Source organism: Cicer arietinum, chromosome 8 (genome assembly GCF_000331145.2).
Source record: "Cicer arietinum cultivar CDC Frontier isolate Library 1 chromosome 8, Cicar.CDCFrontier_v2.0, whole genome shotgun sequence".
Lineage (NCBI taxonomy): Eukaryota > Viridiplantae > Streptophyta > Magnoliopsida > Fabales > Fabaceae > Cicer > Cicer arietinum.
In genome coordinates, this window is record NC_021167.2 from 26,300,878 (window position 1) to 26,325,523 (window position 24,646).

The 24,646-nt window shown below is 31.1% G+C and overlaps 1 protein-coding gene and 2 pseudogenes across 3 annotated transcripts; 1 reads left to right on the forward strand and 2 right to left on the reverse strand.

Moving 5' to 3' along the window:
- The first annotated feature begins 312 nt into the window (after positions 1–312).
- LOC113788107 (U2 spliceosomal RNA) lies at positions 313–539 on the forward strand (annotated as a pseudogene).
- Positions 540–1,360: 821 nt separating this feature from the next.
- LOC101495193 (WAT1-related protein At3g18200-like) lies at positions 1,361–24,472 on the reverse strand (annotated as a pseudogene).
- LOC101512154 (uncharacterized) lies at positions 5,191–11,124 on the reverse strand. 3 transcript variants are annotated; one of them, XM_004512818.4, is made up of 11 exons: positions 10,904–11,124; positions 10,039–10,109; positions 9,248–9,601; positions 8,929–9,143; positions 8,030–8,528; positions 7,455–7,547; positions 7,260–7,351; positions 6,882–6,999; positions 6,643–6,728; positions 5,950–6,001; positions 5,191–5,849 (listed from the first exon to the last, which is right to left on the reverse strand). In XM_004512818.4, the coding sequence occupies exons 2-11, from the start codon at positions 10,045–10,047 to the stop codon at positions 5,328–5,330; spliced, it is 2,040 nt and encodes a 679-aa protein (XP_004512875.1). In that variant the 5' UTR covers positions 10,048–10,109; positions 10,904–11,124; the 3' UTR covers positions 5,191–5,327. The 3 variants fall into 3 exon arrangements, with proteins under 3 accessions (XP_004512875.1, XP_073220213.1, XP_073220212.1); XM_073364112.1 differs by lacking the exons at positions 10,039–10,109; positions 10,904–11,124 and having other exon boundaries at positions 5,218–5,849; positions 8,030–8,523; positions 8,929–9,073; positions 9,248–9,386; XM_073364111.1 differs by lacking the exons at positions 9,248–9,601; positions 10,039–10,109; positions 10,904–11,124 and having other exon boundaries at positions 5,218–5,849; positions 8,030–8,523; positions 8,929–9,104.
- Positions 24,473–24,646: the final 174 nt, after the last annotated feature.

Here is a 24,646-nt window from a genome sequence, read left to right on the forward strand (position 1 = left end):
ATATTTTATCTGATGTTATCTTTTTCTTGCAAATTTTACTATCCTTAGTGTTGTGTTGATAGTAAATGACATATGTAAAATATTCTACGTCAAATAACTATAGCTAAATAGATTATGAAGAAAATCATTTTGATTAAGTAACCTAATATGTTGGGAGACTATTTTGATTTTTCTTTTGAAAATGTAAGCTACAAAGCAAGAAACAAAGGGTAGAATCATCACATCTACAACAACAAGTCCCACTTCACGTAGTAATCAAAGCATTGGAGCACACAACTAATATAAAAGACACAACAAATCACATTTCAAATCATACCTTTCTCGGCCTTTTGGCTAAGATCAAGTGTAGTATCAGTTTTTATCACTTTAGTATTCTATACATGAACTTGCACCACATCACGGGCTTGGCGCACCGCACTAAAACCAAGTTTAAAAAATTTATAACCTTTTCTACTAAGTTATCAATAAAGATTTATTCTTTAATAATTTAATAATTTGCTGTTGTTTTCTTACTTCTTACATGCATTAATTTAACTAAGCAAACTAGCTTGATATAGATGAATATGATATTGAAAATAATTTAATGGCAATTATCTTTAGATGATTTTCAATTTTCATAGTATTCATATATTTTTTGGTCACTAAATGTACATCACACATGAATTTTTGCTTACATAATTTTACATAACATATATGCTAAAGCCAACCCAACAAATTTTCCATTCCAATAGAAAATTCACACACATGTCTTATTCTTTTATCCAACTTAGCCTTGTTCCTTCGATTCTAACACTATAGATCTAAATACATTACAAGAAAATCACTTTGATTATCTTACACATCCTGAAATATGCTTCAAATTAGTACCATATAGAACTAAATATAGACTTGTCAAGGTATGTCTTTTGAAGCTTCATCAATAACTTCATTATCTTCCTTTGAATCAAGCAATGGCTTTGTTAACGATACCTGAATCGCTTTTTGTTAGTTGGTTTTGCCCTATATAACTAAATATAGACCAAACACAATGAAAATTGCACCGATGACCCTGTAATAAAATTGAATGTATCATTTTAAAAAGTTATATACTAATAAATTATAAGATACTAATATACGATGAGAAAAATAACTCTGAATAGATTGATAATTGAATGGTTGAATCACACCTATATATATACATAATTTTTTTGATAACAAATAACAACGTTTTCATGTCAAATTCATGGTTGTCAAAAAATATCAGATTTTCAAGATCGAGGCCCAAAGGTAAGGCTTCTAAAGCCCTAGCTTTAGGCCTACCAACCAAAAAGGCTTTGAATGCAGACAACTCTGATCAAATTACGCTTCCTAATAAACTATACTAATGATAAATTTCATCTTGGATACACCATGTTTGGAGAGATATGACAATGCCTGATGCTACAATTCCCTGAAATCATCACACACAAGTGAATTCAATTCACTTTAAAATCATCAACACCTAACAGCTTATGACATGTTCATAAGTTCTCCAAACTGATAGCTTATGAAAATAGATTATAGTTTATATAAAAATAATTTGACTTTATTTGAACTTATTTAATATCATAAGCACTTTTGAGATTGTTCGAGAGAACTTATGAAAATTGCTTATGACATGTACAAAATCTCTTCAAGATAACTTATGAAAATAACTTATAGCTTATATTAAAACAGCTTATATAGAAACACTTATTTGATAAACACTTATATTATAAGTGTTTAATTAAGTTGTTTGTTCAAACAAGTGTCTTATAAATCAAATATTTGAGAATTGAAGTGAGGAGTATTACAACATATAAGATGGTAAAAAGCTCCTCGGCTGATTGTATCTTCCACTTTTCAAGATCATTTTCTTGGAAGGCTGCTATGATCAAGAATTGGATCAATCCAAAGAAGCATGTAAATGAAGTGAGTGTGAGTTTAGCTGGATACTTTTTCACTAAGGAGCCTGCATAAAATTATTAACATCAAAAATCAGGTTATGAACTTGATAATTTTAAACAATATATACTCGCTCAAGTGTCTCGATTATAAGCAAAAGTAACTAATCTCACATTTATTGAAATTTTTTTAGTAAAAATAGTACTATTAATCTTCTTAATTCGGTAAAAAATATAATTGAATCTTGATTGAAATTGGTCAGATGTTACTTACTTCTCAACGAACTTGAAATTACTGTAGAGCACCTTTGCCTTTAAAACCAAAGGGTTAAGACCCAAAAAAATACCTTGATGATATTTAATTCTAAAGGATATTGGAAAATGTAGTTTTAATTAAATGAATAATATGATGGAAATAATAGCATTAAATAGAGTGAAGTTAGTTAAAAATTGCTTATATATTCTCTCTAGTCTTAAATATAGCATAAAGTTATGTCAACAAAACTGAAGGTAGTTGAACAAAATACATCCATTTTTATTGATTAACTTTCTCTTATATTTGATACCAAAATGAGTATTAGATAAAAAAAAATATAGATACTTTTTTCTTATAATCGAGACCGGAAATAATGTGCATAAATTATGATCATTGATTAAGACCTGAAAAACTACCCATCCAGCCCATGATACACAATGTCCAAGCAAGTAAATGCAACCCCATATCCAATTTTGCCCTTTTGTTGAAGACTCGTCTATTTGTAAGGTGATGTCTCCTTGTATTTGGTCCATTTGAAGGTGAAGAAGAGGAGGACCTTTGTATAGAGTGATTACAGTTGCACCCCCTACACTTGCAATTGTTCCTACAACTTTTGCTAATCCATCTCTCCTTGCAATGTTGGTTTCTTCAAGTCTAGACAAATGAACTTTTATTAAAGTTGTAATGAGATTACAATAGAAAATGATTAACTTGTTTTCGTTGGATTATCTGAGTTTGTGTATTGACATAAGTAATTAAGTGTAATGAATTTTAGTCAAGGACAAATCGATTGGGAAGACCCGAGTATAAAACCTAGTTGTAACAATCATCGGTTATATTTTACTTACATCTCGATCAAACTCCATATTCCTAGGACTCTTTCTCCTAGGGCACTTGTGTGACTATTTAAGAGAGCTTATGAGAACAACTTATGACATGTATATAAGTTGTTTTCAATTTATTTCCATAAGCTCTTCATGATAATTTATGAAAACAGTTTTTAGTTTATTTGAAAACAGTTTGACTTTATTTTATCTTTTGTTATAAAAATATAAGCACTTATATAATAAGTAATATAATAAGTACTTAATTAAGTTGTTTATCACATTTGGAGTCAAACATTTTATATTCTAATTTCAAGTTAGAATCAACTCTAAACATAAAATATATTCTGATCAACATCAATCAAAAAAGTCAAAATCAATTTTATGTCAGAAATCACTTTCACTCTCCCGAAATCAAACACGCACTTTGTCATAACTCTAAAAAGAGATGATTAATGATTACCTTAAAGCTGAGGCTAAGATAAAAGTGATGGCAGGAACTGAGTTTTGCATTGCAAAAGCAAAAGTAGGAGAAGCATAATATAACACTAACAAGTAAAATCCTTGATTTGCAGTGATCCTACATAAAAATCAAAGAAGAAAATATTAATCCTAATATGAAGAAAATTAGAATGTGGAATTAATCAACTTATATACTTTCTTACTCAAGTAATGCCAATAAGAAGAACAAAAATGCTACTTACGCCCCTCACTTTACTACTCACACCGCTCAATAAAAAAAACAAACTACCCAAAATACCCTTACCTATTTATTGAAATTTTAACTCTAACCTCAATCATTCATCTTCATCTTCAAAACCCTAACCTCTCTCAATCTCCATCTTCATCCTCATCTCCATCTCCATCTCCATCTTCATCTTCATCTTCAAAACCCTAACCTTCATCTTCAAAACTTTAACCTTCATCTTCATTAGTTCAAATACGTTTACGTGAACTCAGTTCACGTACTACCTGAGATTTTTACAATTTTACAATGTACGTGAACTCAGTTCCAGTACTTTACATGAACCCAGTTCACGTACTACTTGAGATTTTTACAATTTTACAATATATGTGAACTCAGTTCAAGTACGTTTACGTGAACTCAGTTCACATACTACCTGAGATTCTTACAATTTTACAATGTACGTGAACTCAGTTCAAGTACGTCACGTACTACCTGAGATTCTTACAATTTTACAATGTACGTGAACTCAGCTCAAGTAAGTTTACGTGGACTCAGTTCAAGTAAGTTTACGTGGACTCAGTTCAAGTAAGTTTAGGTGAACTCAGTTCACGTATTACTTGAGATTTTTTACAATTTTACAATGTACATGAACTTAGTTCAAGTACGTTTTCGTGAACTCATACCACCAATGAGTCTCAAACTCCATTAATTACGCAATCTTAAATCACGTACGTTTACATGAACTTAATTCACGTACTACCTGAAATTTTTACAATTTTACAATGTACGTGAATTCAATTCACGTAATGTTATAATGTACATGAACCAAGTTCACGTAAAATCTCTAGATTTTGAAAAAAATTACGAACTCAAAAACTGAACAAGAAACATATCTTCTTGAGTCACTTTAACCACAATGTGAAGAGGAAACTGATGGGGTGCAAGTTATAAGTTAGTGATGTAAGTTTTGAATGATTATGAGTTATGATGGGTGAGTTATGGTGATTTTGTGATGTGAGTTTTGAGTGGTTAAAAATAGTGATGAAGGAATAAATGAAATTAAAAAATATTATAAATATTCAAGGGCATTTTGGATATTTTATTTCTTTTTAAAAATAAAGGATGTGGGTAGTAAAGTGAGGGCGTAGATAGCAAATTTGGTTAAAAAAACTATGATAGTTGAATAATTTAGTTTTCTTGATTTTATATAAAAATATAATTACTAACTTTCGCCTAATTTTTATAGTCATCTCCCACAATATTAAAGAATTTATATAAGAATACCTTTGAAACAACATCATTAAATGTCTTAGTGTTTTCTTTTGAATATCTGATGGGGTATGTGACTGGGACCTACTTCACCTCATTGTCTTTAGATTTGATGTTGTTTCTGTAGTTAACTTGCTTAATTAGTATATCTTGTGGTTTTGTTTGCTTCTCAAGAAAATCAGCACTTTTCTCATTCAATTGCAATTAGAAAGTGATAAGTTATGCTTCATGTTTGAATGGCAATTCTTCCAAAAAAAAATTGTTTCTCCTGAGATGATATAAACAAAGTAGTAACACTAGCAACTACCAATTGTGTCATTAACTTATAACTATGAATAATATACAGATACAAGAATTTTACCTACATCAATAAAATAAAATCTATCATATCAAACCCCACCCAAAATGTCATCTATAGCTTTATAAATGATAGAAGCAATATTGGCATCAGCAGTAGTAATACTAGTACTGGTGTTTCCAATCTCTATCAAAGCTTTGTAAGGGTCCTCTGTATGAACTATACAAACATTTTGTGATTCAGCATCATCCATACCATGTTCCATAGATGCATTAATACCCCTCTTTGATAAAGCAGTTAGGAGTTTATCTGAATCTGGTATACCACAACGTACCAAAGAACTACTATTTCTTAAGGAAGTTCTTTTGTCATTATCCAAATGCAAGTGGTGTCTACCATTTTCCATTAATAGCTTCCCCTTTAATCTTGTGATATTAATTCCTTCATTTTTAAAGGTTTTCCAATAAAACTGGGAAGCCAAATCAGCTGCAATTTTCAAGTCTGAACTGTTGTTTTGACATGGTACTTTTAATGTTTCGGCTTCGGTATAATACAAAACTGAGGACGACTTTTCACTTGAGAAACTCATCTGCAACCTCAAATCTTCAGGGCACTGCAGAAGAATAAATTAAAAAGAATATGCATCAGTTCATCACAAATACTAACTTATTATAAAACAATAAGTGTGTATAAAGTAACATTTGTACAATTACCAGAACAGTCTTTGGCTGCAGTGTCTTGAGTAAAGGTTGAACTTTCTGCAACCTACAAATATGGAGAGGAAGTTAAATACATAAATCAAATTGTCATCAGCAGAGACTACACTTTTTATCGACCAAATTTAAATCAGGATTGTCAAATGCGGAAAACAATGGTGTGCTATAATTCCGCTGCATAACAGTGCAAGAGGCTCTATTTGACAATATTTTGTACTAGATAGTGTATCACAAAACAATAGCAATTTGTTCAAATTTCATTACGCTATAGCACTACTATAATTGCTATTTAACAATGATTTTAAACAAGATCCTAAATCTGAAGCACAGGTTCCAACTTCCGAGTCAAAAAAAGAAATATGATATGAAGCATAGTCCTAGTCCCCTAACAAAAAAAGAGTAAATATGATATGAAGTGTAGCCCAAGTCCTCCACTAAAAAACTCAACTCACATATGGTACTGGGAAGACCGTGCAATCATCAAATATTCTGTTATGCTACATTAATCAAAAAAGTTCATTGGGGTTGTATTTTACATTCCTTATAGGTTTTTTACTTTTTCTCTCCCCTATGTTCCTGTAACATATAGCCTAGATGTTTTCCCAGATTTGGAAACTTATTTGCAAAAACGACACATGCATTAATGAGCATACTAGAAGTGACTAAGGTCAAATGGAAAGGAAAACCTACCCTATTCCAGAGGGAAACAGACATTGAAGAACCTTCATTGCAACTGGCTTGAAAGGTAACAGTGCTAGCTCAGGATTCACCAAATCCTACATAGAGAAAATTCATTGGTTAATGCAATTCCAGCTTTATTAAAAAGACGAAACTTGCAAGACCACACATTTTAATTATCATCATAAATTTCTAAAAATAAAGGAAAAGAATGACTCCGATGAAGCATTGTTTTGAGGAATATATCACACCTCAAGGATAAGCAAAGATTTTGGATCGCCACACCAACGTCGAAGCAGATGAACAACGGGACCCAGACGTAGACTCCAGTGAGGACAAAATATAATGCAGGGTTCTTGCCAATCCTTTCTACAAGCAATACGTAAATGAGAAAATAACGATCAAAACGTCAAGCAAAACTATCTGTGAATTATGCATTCTGAGGTTATTAATGAAAACTCAAATTGAGTAAGGAAATACAAATTTGCCCAAACAATTACCATTGTGAAAACACATGATTTTCATCTAGAAGGTGTAAAAGGACACTAAACTTGACTAATTATTTCCACAATCAGCAGTAGTTCTTTACAATAGAGAAGAGAAAGGGAAAGAAAGGTAAAAAAACTCACAAAAGTTGATGTGAATGAATGTCAGGAACCACGTGAATCTTTTTCTCTTTTAGGAGCTTGACATGCGCAAACAGCGGTTCCCCAGCAAATAACTGCAGTACCAGTTATGATGTCAAGCAATTGACCAAATTCATAATTTATAAATTTCAGCATGCCAGTACAATGGACCAGATTCATAATTCTAAAGGTACGTACTCTTTCTTGCCGCTGTTTACAAAGCCACTCTGGTATAATGTTAAGCAATGCAAGTAATTCTTCAGCCACTGAAGAAATTATATAAACTGGAACCTACAAATTGAAAAATGATGAATACTTCAAAGTCAGCAAGCAGGAACCTCAGATTTTTCAACAAAAATCCTTTTGCAAGTTATGTTTATTGAATTTAGTACACTTTAAAAACTTTTAATGCAAGTATAAAAAGGAAAATGAAACAAAAAACATGAAGAATAAACATGAGTAAACAATATCACAGGTCTAAGTATCTAAGTAAAAAATGATAATAATAATAATAATAATAATAATAATAATAATAATAATAATAATAACAACAACAACAAAAAGAATGTGAATGCTAAATCCAGGAATTTTACTCATGAGTAGAAACAAGCAACCATAAAGGATAAGTAATGCGATTTTGCAAGACAGTAGTCAACAATTTCAAATAAGGCTATTTTTACTATACCCATGAAACTAATTCCTTATTTCCATCATAGTTTTCTTGATTTCAATAATCATTAATGCAGAACATATATCAAGTGAAGAAAGGATACCTGCATAGCCGAAGCTTCGAGTAATGTTGTCATTTCCCCCAAAAGCTGCAAAATAGTTCCAAGTCGATTGATAGGAATAAGAACTGAACCACCATCTTTGACAGACTCTACAGCACATGAGCATATGAAAACCAGTTTTTCCTTTTCTTCTAAATTCTCATCAGAGTTAAGGTTGGATCTATCCAAATCAGAAGTTGGATCAGAGTAATTATCCCCATCTTCAATATCTTGTGCATCACTCAAAAATGAGAAATCTGAATAAATTAATGCACAAGACTTCTGTAGACTGTGGTAATCAAAAGTCATTGCATGAGCAGAAAAGAAGCAGGAGCTTGAAAGATAAGCAATATCGCCCTTTGGACCATTTAGAATCCAATTACAACTGCCTATTTCTAGACCAGAGCTGAATGCTTTAATAACCAATGTACCATTGTAGCATGCTTCCTGAGCATAATTAAGTGTATTGATCTTTAGCATACAATCCTTCACATCAGCTGCACTGAGAAATTCCAGACATTACAACCTTAACAACAAAATTTTGTTATTATTTTCAAAGAATAAATGGACACAGCAAAAACAGTTACACAACACAGTAAAAATCAATGCCTTAACTACACTAACAAAACAAGAACTATTTAACACAATCAGAAGGAAAATAACTAATAAAATCTAAAATGGGAGTTAAATGCACTCCTTAAACAGTGGTAAGTTGCGATGTTGTCCGGCTTTTAGAAACAAACTTCGAGCAGTAAACAAGTGAAAAGCAATTGAGTGTGAAAAAATAAAACCAATGCATGTTGTAGTGAAGCATAGTGCTTTCAGTTTTGTTTTTGGATGTAGGACATTTCTAGTCTCTTGTAAGTTTGTGAAAAATGCAAATTACATTAAGGGTAAATCACCTGTACAAGGGCATCCAACCACCCAACTCCACTCCATCTTTTCCTAGCAATATCTCTTTCAATAAAGAAGGAAGTATTTCAAGTTCTTCCTGCCTCAGCCATGAAGGGAAATTAGACTCCTCTGGTCCGTAAAACTGCCTAAATTCTGCATGCATTGATACAAGATCCTCCATCATTAGCTGGCTTAACCTTGACGATGCTTCAGTTACATAGATCTAACCAATTGAACAAAAAACTAAGCAAACAGTATTTGGAGACAAAAATGGGCACATGGTTCAATTAAATATAGAAAATCTTGTAACATCAAGGGGAAAACTACCTTAGCTGAGAAACCTTTTGTTCGAGTAAGAAAGGGCAATCCCATAATACCCATTGGGCTGGAGATTAATATGACATCTATTAAAGAAGCATTCCATAGATGCAATTTATTAACAGTCTTGTACCAAGGTTCTGCAAAAATTAGGCTTTTAACATCAAGGAGATTTTCAATTTTTCGTCTCTTCTCAGTGTTGTTGCTTTCTTCAAATGACAAGTCATCCAATGAAGTAGGTATAGGGGAGAAGGCCATGAGAGAAGAAAAATCTAGAGGGCAATCCAATAAGATTCTTATCCCACAAAAATTCAACATGTGACATGGTGGGAAGTGAAAGCCTCTACCTTTACTCAGACATGTCTGCAAAATGCCAAGGAAGATAACAAAAATTAAAGAGTTGTGTTATTTTGACACAAAATGGGACAACAGTTTTGATGATTATCGCAATTCGAATATATGGTTAATTACGTTTAGTGGATGATTAATGGATATAACATGGTATCACAACTCATTAATCATCCACTAAACACAATTAACTACAGTTTTGAACGTCAATAACCACAATTTTCAACGTGGTAAATGGATATCATTTATATTTAAAGTTTTAAACACCTAAAAATTGTGGCTCGTGATGTATAAAATTGTGGTTAATTACATTCAGTGGATAGTTAACGAGTTGCAACACCTTGTTATAGTCATTAATCATTCATTGAAGGTAATTAACCACATATTTGAATTGCACTAACTATACAAATTGTTGACGAAATTTGTTGTCAAAAACAGATATAGTGACTCACAAACTTCATAGAGGATGAAATCGATAGCCTCTTGTAGCTTCCAGCAGAAGGTAGCAATGTCTATGTAAGAACTAGGGGGGAAAAAAATCAAAAAAAAAAATTCAAAACAATTAGTTTGAAGAAAGAAAACAAAACAATCAGTTTGCATGATCTGTAAACAAATGATACAAAACTAATTAAGTGTATCACTGCAGGTAAAAGAAAGTATAAAAGTAAATCTTTTTGTCGGCGCTCTCTTAACCCTAAGGCCCTGTTTGGGAGTTTGGAGGGGAGGGGAGGGGAATAGAGAGAAATTTTCCACCTTATTTAAAGGAGTGAATTTGCAGATAATGGTTATGATTCATATATTTTTAATTTTTAGAGTATTATATCAACATTGAAATTATTTGAAGAATTTGTGTAAGCCCTTCAAAATCCTCCTGGAATACATTTTTTGAGTTCCCACAAATTAGGGAGATTTTGTATTATGAAGAAGAAGAAAAACTCCCCAAAGCCCTCCCCTCCCAAAGCTCTTCCTTTTTTCCATTTCCTCCTTCCTTTTTTCAAAAACCCTCCCAAACATAGCCTAAGGTATTCTCTAACTTGGGCTAATGCACCATCCCCTCACCCTAAAATTTTATAATCAATAAAAAGTCAAAAGGTAAAGAATATTAATGAACACATCAAATAAGAGTGTGTTTGGATTTACTTATTTGAACTTGTATAATCACTTCCAAAATAGTTTGTTAAAATAATAGCTTATAATTTATATGAAAAACAATGCTATAGGAGAAATGCCCTATATTCTGGAATTTATATAATTTATACTAATATGTTATTATTATATAAGTAAATAACAATGACAATACAAATAGTTGTGACTAACCAGTGAGAGAGTGAGAGAGAGACGCGACTGCCGAAGCAAAAGAGACGCGAACTCCGGCGAGAGAGCGAATGCCGCAGCTCTCTTAAGGTATCAGTGAGAGAGGCGGTTGGAGTTGCAGGAACGAAGAGGAGAAGGGGAAATTCGATGGAAGGGAGAGGGAGAGAGAAGGTCGACGCCGGCCTAATATTAAATGTTAAATGCAAACAAAATTCCAAACCAGTATGCAGTAAATAATATCATGTATAAATTAAATATATAAATAATATTATATAGTAAAAAAAATTACACAATTCTTTTACTCTTTTTAATTCTCACAATTTATCTAAATCAACTAATTTAAAAAACATAAAACATCTTTTAGGTGAAAATTAAACACATTATATGCAACAAAAAAACTCAAAACACTTTATATAGACATAAAATCAAACAACTTATATGCAATGTTTTGAAGTTTTAAAACGATTTTTTAAACATAATTATTTTTTTTTTTAATTTCATAATAAATACCTTTGAGACACTGATAAATTTATAGAGAAAGTACATATCTTATTTTTTCATTCTATCTAACAACCTTGTACCAAAAAAAATAATTCTATCTAACATCCATATTTCTCGATATGGTCACTATGACTTGAGAGGAGTGCTGGTAACCTTTACTATTGTTGCAAGTATAGGGAAATGAAAATGTCTTCAAATTCTTAAATTTGTGATGTTGATTATGAATTCATATTGCTCTAATTAAAACTTCTTGTTATACTGAACATTTCTGTTTAAATGCGAAATTGTTACATAATATATGTTGCTTAGTTTGCTTTGAAAATGTTTGTTAAAATGTTTCTTCCAATTCCATCCCAGGATGCAGAAACTGCTACATTGTATGCAACACAAACAAAAACTCCAAACAAACAAAACTACAAACAAAAATCAGCACCAACATCTAACATAAAATCAGCACTAACATCTAATTTGAAACAAACAAAACTCCAAATCAAAACTCCAAACATCAATTCTGACGATAAACGAAAATATGAAAATTAAAATCCGAACCTTTTGAGGTTTGACGATTGACAACGGCCAAGACGGAGGCAATCTGACGCGATATGGAGGCGCAGTGGTGGAGCTTGACCGAAAAAGTTGGGGTGGCCGACATAAAAATATAATAGATAAATTAAATATATAAATAATATTATATAGCAAAAAATTAAGTTGTAATAAACAAGAAGTGAAATATCAAATAATTTAACTATATGATTTAAGAATACCTTAAAGTAATTTAACTATATGATACTTGCAACAATTTCCCTTTCAATATAAACCGTCATGCTATCTGCCAAAAAGTCAGCTTCCATCTTATTTCTTAACCTTGATTTAATAATTTTCAATAGAAACATAAAACATCTTATATGCAACAAAAAAACTAAAGGCGGCGACGAGCAGAGGAGCGACCGATTTGGAGGCTGTCGTGAATCTGAAGGGAGAGAGGAAGGTTGGAAATGGAAGACTGTAAGCAATACTGCAAGAGGGAGAGAGAGGATCCTGAATTAGATTTAAGGCATTATTGTAATTTTTTAATTTTAATAAGGCATTGTTCCACCTTATTTGAAGGAGTGAATTTGCACATAATGTTTATGATTCATATATTTTTAATTTTTAGAGTATTATAACATTGAAATTATTTGAATAATTTATGTAAACCCTTCAAAATCCTCCTGGAATACATTTTTTGAGTTCCCACAAATTAGGGAGATTTTGTATTATGAAGAAGAAAAAAAACTCCCCAAAGCCCTCCCCTCCCAAAGCTCTTCCTTTTTTCCATTTCCTCCTTCCTTTTTTCAAAAACCCTCCCAAACATAGCCTAAGGTATTCTCTAACTTGGGCTAATGCACCATCCCCTCACCCTAAAATTTTATAATCAATAAAAAGGTAAAGAATATTAATGAACACATCAAATAAGAGTGTGTTTAGATTTACTTATTTGAACTTGTATAATCACTTCCAAAATAGTTTGTTATAATAACAACTTATAATTTGTACGAAAAAACAATGTTATATGAGAAGTACCCTCTATTCTGGAATTTATATAATTTATGCTAATATGTTATTATTATATAAGTAAATAACAATTACAATACAAATAGTTGTGAGTAACCAGTGAGAGTGTGATAGAGAGACGCGTCTTAAGGTATCAGTGAGAGAGATGCGTTGGGGTTGCAGGAACGAAGAGGAGAGGGAGAGACATCGTGTCTGATTGAAAAGGGAATAAATTCGAATTTGTCTTTTATTTATAGGATGGATTATTGTAACCCAACTTAAATCAAGTATAAGAAATACTAGCAATAATATTACGTCTTGGCCACATTTATTTAATATTTTATTTCATCTTTGTCAACTTTTATTTATTTATTTATTGTATTATTTTCTTTTAACTATATAATATATATATAATCTAACAGATTATATCAAACATTTTATTAAAACATAATAGAACAAATTAATTATAGTTTCCAAGAAAATAAAAGGTTTATTATTCTATAAGTCTCTAACATTTCAAAAAATTTAAATAGACTTTTAAACTGAAAAAATATAATCAAGTCTTGAAATTAATATAATTTTTTAACATATCATTTCATATATCTATATCTATGTATATAATATATAATATGTTAAGTCAACTTAACTAATTGTAATATGACAGAATAACTAATTAAAAAAATAGGTTGTGAACTAATTAACAATTTGTAAAAAAAAATTAGATATAAGTTCTTAAACTAATTTAAACATATAATAAAATTGGTCCTTAGAAAAATAATTAAAAAAAGATTTGATATATCGAAGCAACAATTAATAGTTACTAATCCTCTGAAAAAAGGAATTAATTGTTACGGATGTAATACTCTAGATCTGTAGGTCATACATTCTTTTTACTAACGGATGCAATTAATGTTCTAGTTAATTTACATTATTATATTATCTAATAGAACTGCGACAAGTCAAGCTCAACCAACCATATATGACCGACCTATAAATAAAAAAAGAAAAGACACGGGTCAGCAGGTTAAAAGATCGGGTATATATGAGTGTAGGTAGGTGGGTTTGGGTTTGTAAATAATAATTGGTATCCAAACTCGATCGAATTCGAAAATCCATTAACAATTCAGTCTTATGTACTTAAGAAACTCAAAGTATAAAAGCAAAACCATTTTATATGAACCCTAGTTCCTCTCCTCTGAGTTGTAGTTGTCGATGATCCTCTTTCTCACTCTTGTAAGTTTGCTTATCTCATTCTCAATGTCTCACCTCTCTCGTTCTCAAAGCTCTACGACATTGTCATTGTCGTCTCTCTCAAACTCTCAGCTTCCCTTGAATCTTGTTCTTCCCCTTTTTCTACCAAATGATCCTTCCAAGACATACTATAAATGAGGATGTTGGGAAACGGAAGGTGTTTAACTCCTCTATTCTGACTTTCCATGCTACCTCTAGCATGATTTGAGCCATTGTGTGATGCCCCATAACCATTTCGACCTAATTATGTGAATGCAAAGCTTTTTCCAATCGGGTTGGCCCGAACCACACTCGATCCAGTTCCTTGGTAGTGCGATCCAGTTTTCTTGTTTCAATTTGCATTGTACTCCATATAGCACAATTCCATGTGCGATTATTCAAATTCTCTTGCAACCTACGTCGCCCGAACTAGAGATTTTGGTTCATGGGGTCGAACAAGGCCGTGAAAAACCTTACACAACCCATTCATGAAATAACCCAACGGTTGTTCTTTGGGAATCAATTTCTTTTGCGCTATGAGTAACTCGAACATGCGAATGAATTCATCCACACTTCCATGCTATTTCAAACTCGCTAGATGTTTGAAAACAAACCCACAATGATCTTCTCCAGAACGACACAAAGTGCCTCTAAGAACACCTCCCAAGTCGCATTCTTGTTCTTGTCTAACAAGAACTAGAACTAATGCAAGGTGTTGTTGCACTTTATGCTAATATGCGCAACATTTAATCTTCATTCAGTTTTTATGTTCAGAATTGTAAAGAACTTTCCAACTCTATTCAACCAACCAAAGGGATCGATTCCTTCAAAAGTAGGTAATTCCACCTTATTTAGCCACAAACGCGAGGCTGGATTTTCTTCCTCTTTTGATTTCTTCCTCAGCAAATCTTGCTTGGAATTCTTCACACTTTTCTCTGATTATGATATCTCTAACAATTCTTAGGTCTTTCGTTTTTTTTCTATGATCAATTCTTGCATTGCACTTTTCAAGTTTTTCACGCTCTCCTTCAATTGTTCCATATTTGTTTGCATTCCGAGAAAGGTTGTTTCATGCTCCCTAGTCCATTTTTCCATTGTTGTCGTACGTGATTCCATGGTGCTTCCCATGGTTGCTGATGATCCGGTAGGTAGGGCCAATTACTAGGTTCCTTGATAGAACTCAATAGCAAAAAAACATTATTCATCCCTAATTTTTATTGATTGAAATAAAATGATACACAAGAGTGGATACGCTCCTACAATTGTATAAACCACTCAATTTGTAATTTTGTCAAATATCCTTTTAAAAGGGTGAGAGCCTTTACTTATACGTTGATTATAGAAGGGGTAGAATCTAAAAGCACTACCTAACAACTAACAATCCAACTATAAAACAGGAACTACTATCCACCTAACAATAAAACAGAAACATCATTATTTCCTATTGTTTTTCCTGTGATAACACCTAACCATAAAACAGAAACATCATTATTTAGTATACTATAATATGGAGGGAATGCAGTTTGTTATGCTGCCAATCAACTCATCATCGAGTATGATACCATTATTCTCGCCCCCATTCCACCCAGTTAAGAATTAACGAGTTTTTTCCCGTAGGAATCGAACCTAAAGGATAAGTATCAACGTTGATTCATTCCCACTTTCTAACTAGGTGGAAGGGGGTGAGAAGATCGTGAATAATAGTGCCAATAATTGGGGTTGGGCTGTTACAATAGGCCAATCTAAAACTACTTTCACCTTTTTGGGATCCATAAACACTATAAGAGATGACGTTCCCCAAGTGTCCTACTGTAGTATACCCAAATTCAAACTTCTTTGAATTGACATAGAACTATTGTTGTTGCAAAATGTCTAATACGTGCCTCAAGTGGCTCAAATGATCCTTACAAGACTTACTATAAATAAGGATGTTGCAAAAGGGAAGGTGTTTAACTCCTCCATTATGACATTCCATGGGTCCTCCAGCCTGATTTGAGCCATTGTGCGATGCCTCATAACCATTCTGACCTGATTCCGTGAATGCAACGTTTATTCCTATCGGGTTAGCCCAAACCACACTCGATCCAGTTTCTTGGTAATGTCACCCAGTTTTCTTGTTGCGATTTGCATCGTACTCCATAGAGTGTTGTTCCCTTTGTGATGTTTCAACGTCTCTTGAAACCTGTGTCGCCCGAACTAGAGTGTTTGGGTCATGGGGTCAAACAAGGCCATGAAGCCCCTTACGCAAGCATTCATGAAATAACCCAATGGTTGTTCTTTGGGAACCGATGTCTCTTGCGTTATGAGTAACTCGAACTTGGAAATGAATTCATCCACACTTCCACGCTATTTCAAACCAGAGTGTTAGGGTCATGGGGTCGAACAAGGTCGCGAAGCCCCTTGTGCAACCCATTCATGAAATAACTCAATGGTTGTTCTTTGGGAGCCAATTTCTCTTGCACTATGAGTAATTCGAACTCGCAAATGAATTCATGCACACTTCCACACAGTTTCAAACCTGCAAGATGTTTGAAAACAGAGTCGCAATGTTCCCCCTCTAGAACGACACAAAAGTGCCTCAGAGAATACCTCTCAGGTGCGTTCTTTTCTTGTCTAACCAGCACTGGAACCAATGCAAGGTGTCGCCCTTTATGCTAATATGTGCAAGATTTAAACTTTATTCGGTTTTTATGTTTGGAATTGTAAAGAACTTTCCAACTCTGTTCAACCAACCAAAGGGATTGATTCCTTCAAAAGTGGGTAATTCCACCTTCTTTAACCACAAATGTGAGGCTGGCTTTTTTTCCTCTTTTGATTCCGTGCTCAGAATTCTTCACACTCTTCTCCGATTCTGATATCTCTAACAATTCTTAAGTCTTTCGTTTTTTTGCTATGATCAATTCTTGCATTGCACTTCTCAATGTTTCCATGCCCTTCTTCAATTGTTCCATATTTGTTTGCATTCCAAGAAAGGTTGTTTCATGCTCCCGGGTCCATTTTTGCATTGTTGTCGTACGTGATTTCATGGTGCTTCCCATGGTTGCTGATGATCCGGTAGGTCAGATCAATTGTTTGGTTCCTTGATAGAACTCAATAGCGAAAGAGCATTATTCGTCCATAATTTTTATTGATTGAAAGAAAATGATACACAAGAGCGGATACGCTCCTACAATGGTATAAACCACTCAATTTCTAATTTTTCCAAAGATCATTTTAAAAGGATGGGAGCCTTTACTTATAGATTGATTATACAAGGAATAGGATCCCTAAACAATACCTAACAACTAACAACAAACCACCCAATTATAGCTTGAAATAGAAAGCTCCTTGAGAGACGAGAGTTGCCCAAGTGGTGGCAACTAGAAACAAAATTCACATGTATGCAGTTCAAGGGATACTAAAATGGGTAAATGACAATCACCATTCCAATTTTGGAAAGCTAATGCCTTTGTAGTCTTCAATGATCATATTGCACATTAGTACATATCTTGAACGGTTGGTCACCATAACCTTGATTTATAGAATTGAGTGTTATGCTGAGTTTGTTCATCAGCTCAACATCAAGTTTAATATATTTTTCACTTTTATATATTTCTCCATATTTATTCTAATTCTAAAAATAAATAAAATGGAATCTTCCACTTTAAAAGGAAAAAAATTTAGTAATTAATGCTTCGATTGAAACAAAAAAATAATAGTGTATGAGACTATGAGTGATTTCTCTAGTAGCTTGTACAAAACAATTCAGGTAATTGAACATGATCAAGAACTTCATACATTATTATTTGTTTTTTAGGAAACTTCATACATTATTAAAATAAGTAAAATACAATTTTTGTTGGACATAATTGGAGTTTGTTAAAAGTAGTTACAATCAAGAGCAGAACTAGAATTTGATGGTTGGGGTGGCCAACTATATTTGAAATATTTATTTAATAAATATATATAGTTTCAGTATTTTAAAGCTTGGATTTGATGATCGATTCGGTTAAAATAATGGGTCATTGTCTTACTAAAATTGTTACTGATAATTAAAAAAAAGCTTAAAATTATATTTATATATAAAAAGTTATCAAACTATTATTAATTCTAAAAATTGAGGCACTATCACTGCCAAACTCTCAAGTTGACGAGTATATAATTTATTACTGAAGTCACTATTATAAAAATAAGATGGTATTAAACTTTGATCACTATTATAAATAAAATTATAAATAAAAGTTAATTATTTTTGAATTATTTAAGATTAGTATTCATGATATACCCTTACTTTAATAAACAAAACAAAAATATTTAAATGTCGATTGGTGAGTGTTAATTTCACATACAAAATGACAATTTAGTAAATTGGAATATGTTTTATATGAAATTTAGAAAATTGATTGCACCTAATTAACTTTTTAATAATCATAAAAGTAGTTATTTTTGCTTATATTAATGACCAAAATTAGTACTAACTCAGGGGTGGAGCTTAGTTATAATAGGAGGAAGCCATCATCACCCAAAATTTTCTTCTTTGATAAAAATAGATATATCTACGATAATATTTATGTATAATATATAGTATATATAATCAATGTCTCAATAATAATGTCATCGTGGAGTGGCTTAAAATCAAATACATGAGATTAATTGAAAATATTTTATATATAATCTATTTTATGTTGACATCCAATAAAATTTGTCAAGATCCGCCAATGTATCTACCATAATAGTTGGAGAAGCATACCCCTTTAGCTTATAATTTGCGTCTACTGCTGGTTGTAAATTGGTTAGTATTAGTTGCAAGATAGTTGATATTTGTTAATATTGGATAAATTAATTACACTTGTTAGTTAGTTACTTAGGTTACACTTGTTAATTAGTTAGCCATTCTCATTGACTATATAAACCTTATTGTAACTTAATAATCCTTTCTCTCATTATCGATACAAATTTCATATTATAGATCAATTTGTTACATATCATAAGAAAAATGATTTTAACATTCAATAGTTTAAAAATTATTTATTAGAGATTTTAAAAATAAAAACTATTTGTTTTTGTGTTTGTCTACCGCAATGAAAAATATGTTTTAAAAAAAAATCAATTATAATTTTTTTTTTATAATAAGCTACTCAAAATAATTTCTCATTTTAAGTAGTTTTTAGACTATTTTCATATTCTGAATTTTTTCAAAAACTTTAACATACATGTGAAAGCTCTTTTTTTAAGCAAGAAACAAAATCAGAGTTCAAAGACATGACATGACATGTTGAAAAATAGATAAAAACTCTTAAAAGTAATTATTTAAAAAAAAATGATATTTCTTAAGAAAAAGTTGTAACAAATGTGCTCTATATTTTTCTCTGAGAATTTCTATTAAAAATAACCACATGCAGTAGCTTAATTATGATCACTATACAAAATATATCATATCCGATTGTAATCAACTTTTTATTTCGACTAAATTATATTCAACTTTTTTCATTCTATCAAATCCAAGTAATTCATTATTCTCTCAATTATTTTTTATTCATCGAACTCTACCATGCTTTTGACAAATTTTTGCATGAAAAATGTTAAAAGAATGAAAAAAAACGTGAAAATTACCTGATCAGAGTGTTCAACTGGGAAGAAAGTGAGAAAGGGATACTGAACTTAGTGTTAGTTTTGGCTTGGAGGCACCACAAATATTTCAAAGAAACGAATTGAAGAAGAAAAGTTGAAGAAGGAGACACTTTCTTTTTGCATTTTCGAACACGCCTCACACCACATACATTGGATATATAACATCTTTTTATTATACTTAATTTTAGTTTTGGTCTCTCTATTTTAACAAATTCACAAAATTAATCCTTCTATTTTAAAAGTCAATTGGTCCCTCCTTCAGATTTTTGAACTAAAAAATGATGACTTAACATATTTTAAATGATATGATGAACGATATTATTATATAGGATCATCTAGATGCGTTAATTATTCATATGTCATTAATTAAATTACAAAAATAAAAAAAATTCGAAGTTGAAAGTTAAGATTTTAGAGGGTTATATTTTGATTTCATGGATGTTATTCATTCTACATCATTGCATCATATGTCATGTTATTTAAAGTTTGTCGTATCACCATTTTTTGTTAAAAAATCAAAATAAAAGACTAAAACTGTCAAATTTTAAAATAAGAGGACCGATTTTGTGAATTGGTAAAAATAAGGGACTAAAACTGCAATTATTTTTTTTTAATAGTGACAATGTTATTTGTTGAAAATTGAAATGAAAATATTGCCAAATTTGACCATGGATATCTAGTCATTGATTTAGCCATATTTATGAAGAGTATCGTTGATCGTCGTTAAAATTTTGAATAATTTTTAAGTATTTTAATAATTGTTAAAAAAAATTATAACTTATTAAACACTCTTATTAAAGTGGAACATCATAAAGTTGGCCTAAGGCTATGTGTAAATATTTTGAAATGAGCGGAATAGAGTAGAGGGGTCGGAATAAATCATAATGTAATGTTTGAATATTTTACAATGGAATACATAATAAAAGGAGATTTCATCCTATTTTCTCTAAATTGAAAGGGAACAAAGGTGAAAGAAAGTAAATGATGAAATATGATAGAATGTATTCCATTCTATTTCATCTCATACCATCAAAAATAGCCTTAAGTTTTCTTGCTAAGTCTTCTAAAGCAAATTGTTTCCTTACCTTTTAAAAGTTTTAATTAGGACTCAGTTTATTTCTTATTTTTAGTCTCTTTTTTCGACTTTCAATAGTCTCAAGAGTTTAATTTGTATGCACTATCAGTGTAAAAGTTTTACGTAGTTGACAAATCATGATCAATTATATGAGTGAATTCATAACTAGTTGTCGTAAAAACCAAATATTACTAATGATCTAACAATTTTAATTGATTGGCAATATACAAACTTTTTATAATAATTGTGTATATAAATTAAATTCTAGTTTCAATTGGATTTCTTATTTATTTTTACTTTTTTGAAATCCTCCCTTATATTCCAAATTTTATACCAATGTGGTCTCTTTTTCTTGTTCAAAAATTGTCATTTATAAAATTTATACTAAAGAGTCTAGTTCTAAAATAGTTTAAACGATAAAGTCCACATTAAAACAAAAAATATAGATAAGAGGCTCAATTAAAAAATTTAAAAGTTAAAGGACTAATGAAAATTATAAAATAAGATAAGAGATTTAAGTCTAGAAAAATTTAGATAGATGAGATTTAAATTTAGATTTAATTTTGGTTTTATCAACGAGTGGTTGAGTCAAGTGAGAAATGACAAACTTAGACATCTAAAATGGTCAAAGGTTTGAATTATTTTTCTTTATGTACAGGGAATTGATTAGGAGGAAGAATTTACCTTGTAAGACCAATATATTCCACAATGAAAACTAAGCATTGCAAATGTTTGTGGTCGTGACGGACATAGTATATTTACAAATACCTTAAAATGGCTTTTTAAGTTGTCAATGTTAATGTGTTTTGTATACTTCTCTTGACCTCAATTATAAGTAAAAATAATCACTAACAATTATTAAAGATGATAGTTAAACAAATTTAAAAAACAAAAATGTTACCTACACCCCTCACTTTACTATTCACACCTCTCTTTTTTTTATAAACAAATTACTTAAAATGTCCTTACCTATTTATTGAATTTTTAACTCTAATCTCATTCATTCATCTTCATCTTCAAAACCCTAACCTCTCTCAATCTTCATCTTCATCCTCATCCTCATCTTCATCCTCATCTTCATCTTCATCTTCATCTTCATCTTCATCTTCATCTTCATCTTCATCTTCATCTTCATCCTCATCCTCATCCTCATCCATATCCTCATCCTCATCTTCATCCTCATCCTCATCCTCATCCTCATCCTCATCCTCATCCTCATCCTCATCCTCATCCTCATCCTCATCCTCATCCTCATCTTCATCTTCATCTTCATCTTGATCTTTATCTTCATCTTTATCTTTATCTACATCTTCATCCTCATCTTCATCTTCATCTTCAAAACTCTAATCTTCATCTTCATCAACATCTTCATCTTCTTCTTCATTAGTTCAAGTACGTTTACGTGAACTCAGTTCAAGTACGTTTACATGAACTCAGTTCACGTACTACCTGAGATTTTTACAATTTTACAATGTACGTGAACTCAATTCAAGTACGTTTACGTGAACTCAATTCATATACTACTTGAAATTCTTACAATTTTACAATGTACGTGAACTCAGTTCAACTACGTTTACGTGAACTAAGTTCAACTACGTTTACGTGAACTCAGTCCACGTATTACTTAGAATTTTTACAATTTTACAATGTACGTGAACTCAGTTCCACTACGTTTACGTGAACTCAGTTCAAGTATGTTTACGTGAACTCAGTTCACGTACCACCAATGAGTCTCAAACTCCACTAATTACACAATCTCCATTAATTACGCAATCTTAAATCACGTACGTTTATGTGAACTTAATTCACATACTACCTCAGATTTTTACAATGTACGTGAATTCGGTTCACTTAATGTTACAACGTACGTGAACTGAGTTCACGTAAAATCCGCAGATTTTGAAAAACATTACGAACTCAAAAACAGAACAAGAAACATACCTTTTTAGGTCACTTTAACCACAATGTGAAGAGGGAACTGGTGGGGTGCAAGTTGTGAGTGAGTGATGTAAGTTTTGAATGATTATGAGTTATGATGGGTGAGTTATAGTAATTTTGTGATATGTGAGTTTTGAGTGGTTAAGAATGGTGATGAAGAGATAAATGGAATTAAAAAATATTATAAATATTCAAGGGCATTTTGGATATTTTTTTAATTAGGGTATGGGTAGTAAAGTGAGAGGTGTAGGTAGCAAATTTGTAAGAAGAATTGAAGCAATAAAGATAGAGTAAGTGGTGGTCTTTGATTCCTGATGACAATGTTGTTAACATGTTAAAATGCATATTATTGCACTAATAAAATGTATTCAAAGGAAATAACAAAAAAAATGCTTAAATTACATTTTGGTACTTAAAGATTTAAGAGTATAAAGGCAGTGCACTGACAATGTAAAATTGTTTGACTGTGTAAAATTGTTTTACACTGTTCAATCATAATCATTCAATTTGCCACATCATATTAAATGATTTTTAAATCAAATGTAGTTATTAAATGTATTGTTGACATGACGACTTATTATTGGTCGTCGGTGTAAAACAAATTTTTAGTGATAGTGCATTACCTTTAAATCCAAGACATAAACGTTAGATATTTTGACTTCTTAAATTACAAATATTAGACACCAATAGAAATGACAAAATGTCTAATGTTTGTAAGTTGTAACTTAAGGAATTAAATTGTTTAACGTTTATAACTTAAGGGATAAACATTAGATAATTTGATTTCTTAAGTTACAAATATTATATACCACAAGAAAACTCTAAAACACTAAAGTGTTTGACGTTTGTAACTTTAGATAAAAAAATATACTGAAAAAAATTTAAAGAATCAAAATAAATCTAAAAATAATTTAAAGGATGAAATGTGTAATTTAGCAAAACAAAAAAAGAAAAATGGTAGAAAAAAAATTGAAAAGTGTAAAAACTAAAAAAGTTTGTTGTGGAAACTCATTTTTCAAATAAGTAAGCAAGTGGACTCAACAAAAGGAAAGCAATTAAGTTTCTATAAACAGATTAAACAACTTGGCTGACACCAATGTTTAGTGCAAGTCTAGAGACTATGTGAAATCCTGCAAAACAGAACTGAAGAACAAGTAATGCTACAAGAAGCTTCACTTTTTCTCTCATAATACTTCCCATTTTTTTGTTCAACTTTGAAATGTTTATGAGGTGCTATAACAATGAAATGTGCTTATATAGATAGAGAGAGAATAATCTTGAAGGAATATTGAAATTACAAGGTTTTTGTTAATTTTAATATAAGTTTAATTGTTACATTATTTGGTCCCTTTGGTAGTTAGTAGTTGCAAATAAATGTAAAGGGTTAACAAATACTTTTTTTTCATGTGATAGATGTGAAGTGTTTAATGACCTTAATGAAAATTAATCTCTTTTTAAAAATTTGAAGAAATATATAATTTATAGTCTCCTCCTAATAATAAGATTTTTCATTTAAAATTTAGACATTTAATCAGTTGTTTAAGATCTTAATTCTTAAAGTAATTAGTCAATCAAAACCTTAACTATTGGATTAATCTAAATTGATAACATATATTCTAAGAGAACATTTAACATGGCCTCAATAAAAAGTGGGACACCGTGTTTTTTGTAACAGCCTCCAACATTGTTATTCATTCTCCCTCCCCTTTTTCTACTGATGAAAATTAACGAATTTTTATTTTTTGTGGGAGTCAACCTGAGACCTAGAGATTAAGTCAACTGTCCATTCACTTCTACTACTAATTGAACTACTAATGAGTATTGATAAAATTAATTTTTATCACTATTTAAAATAGTAA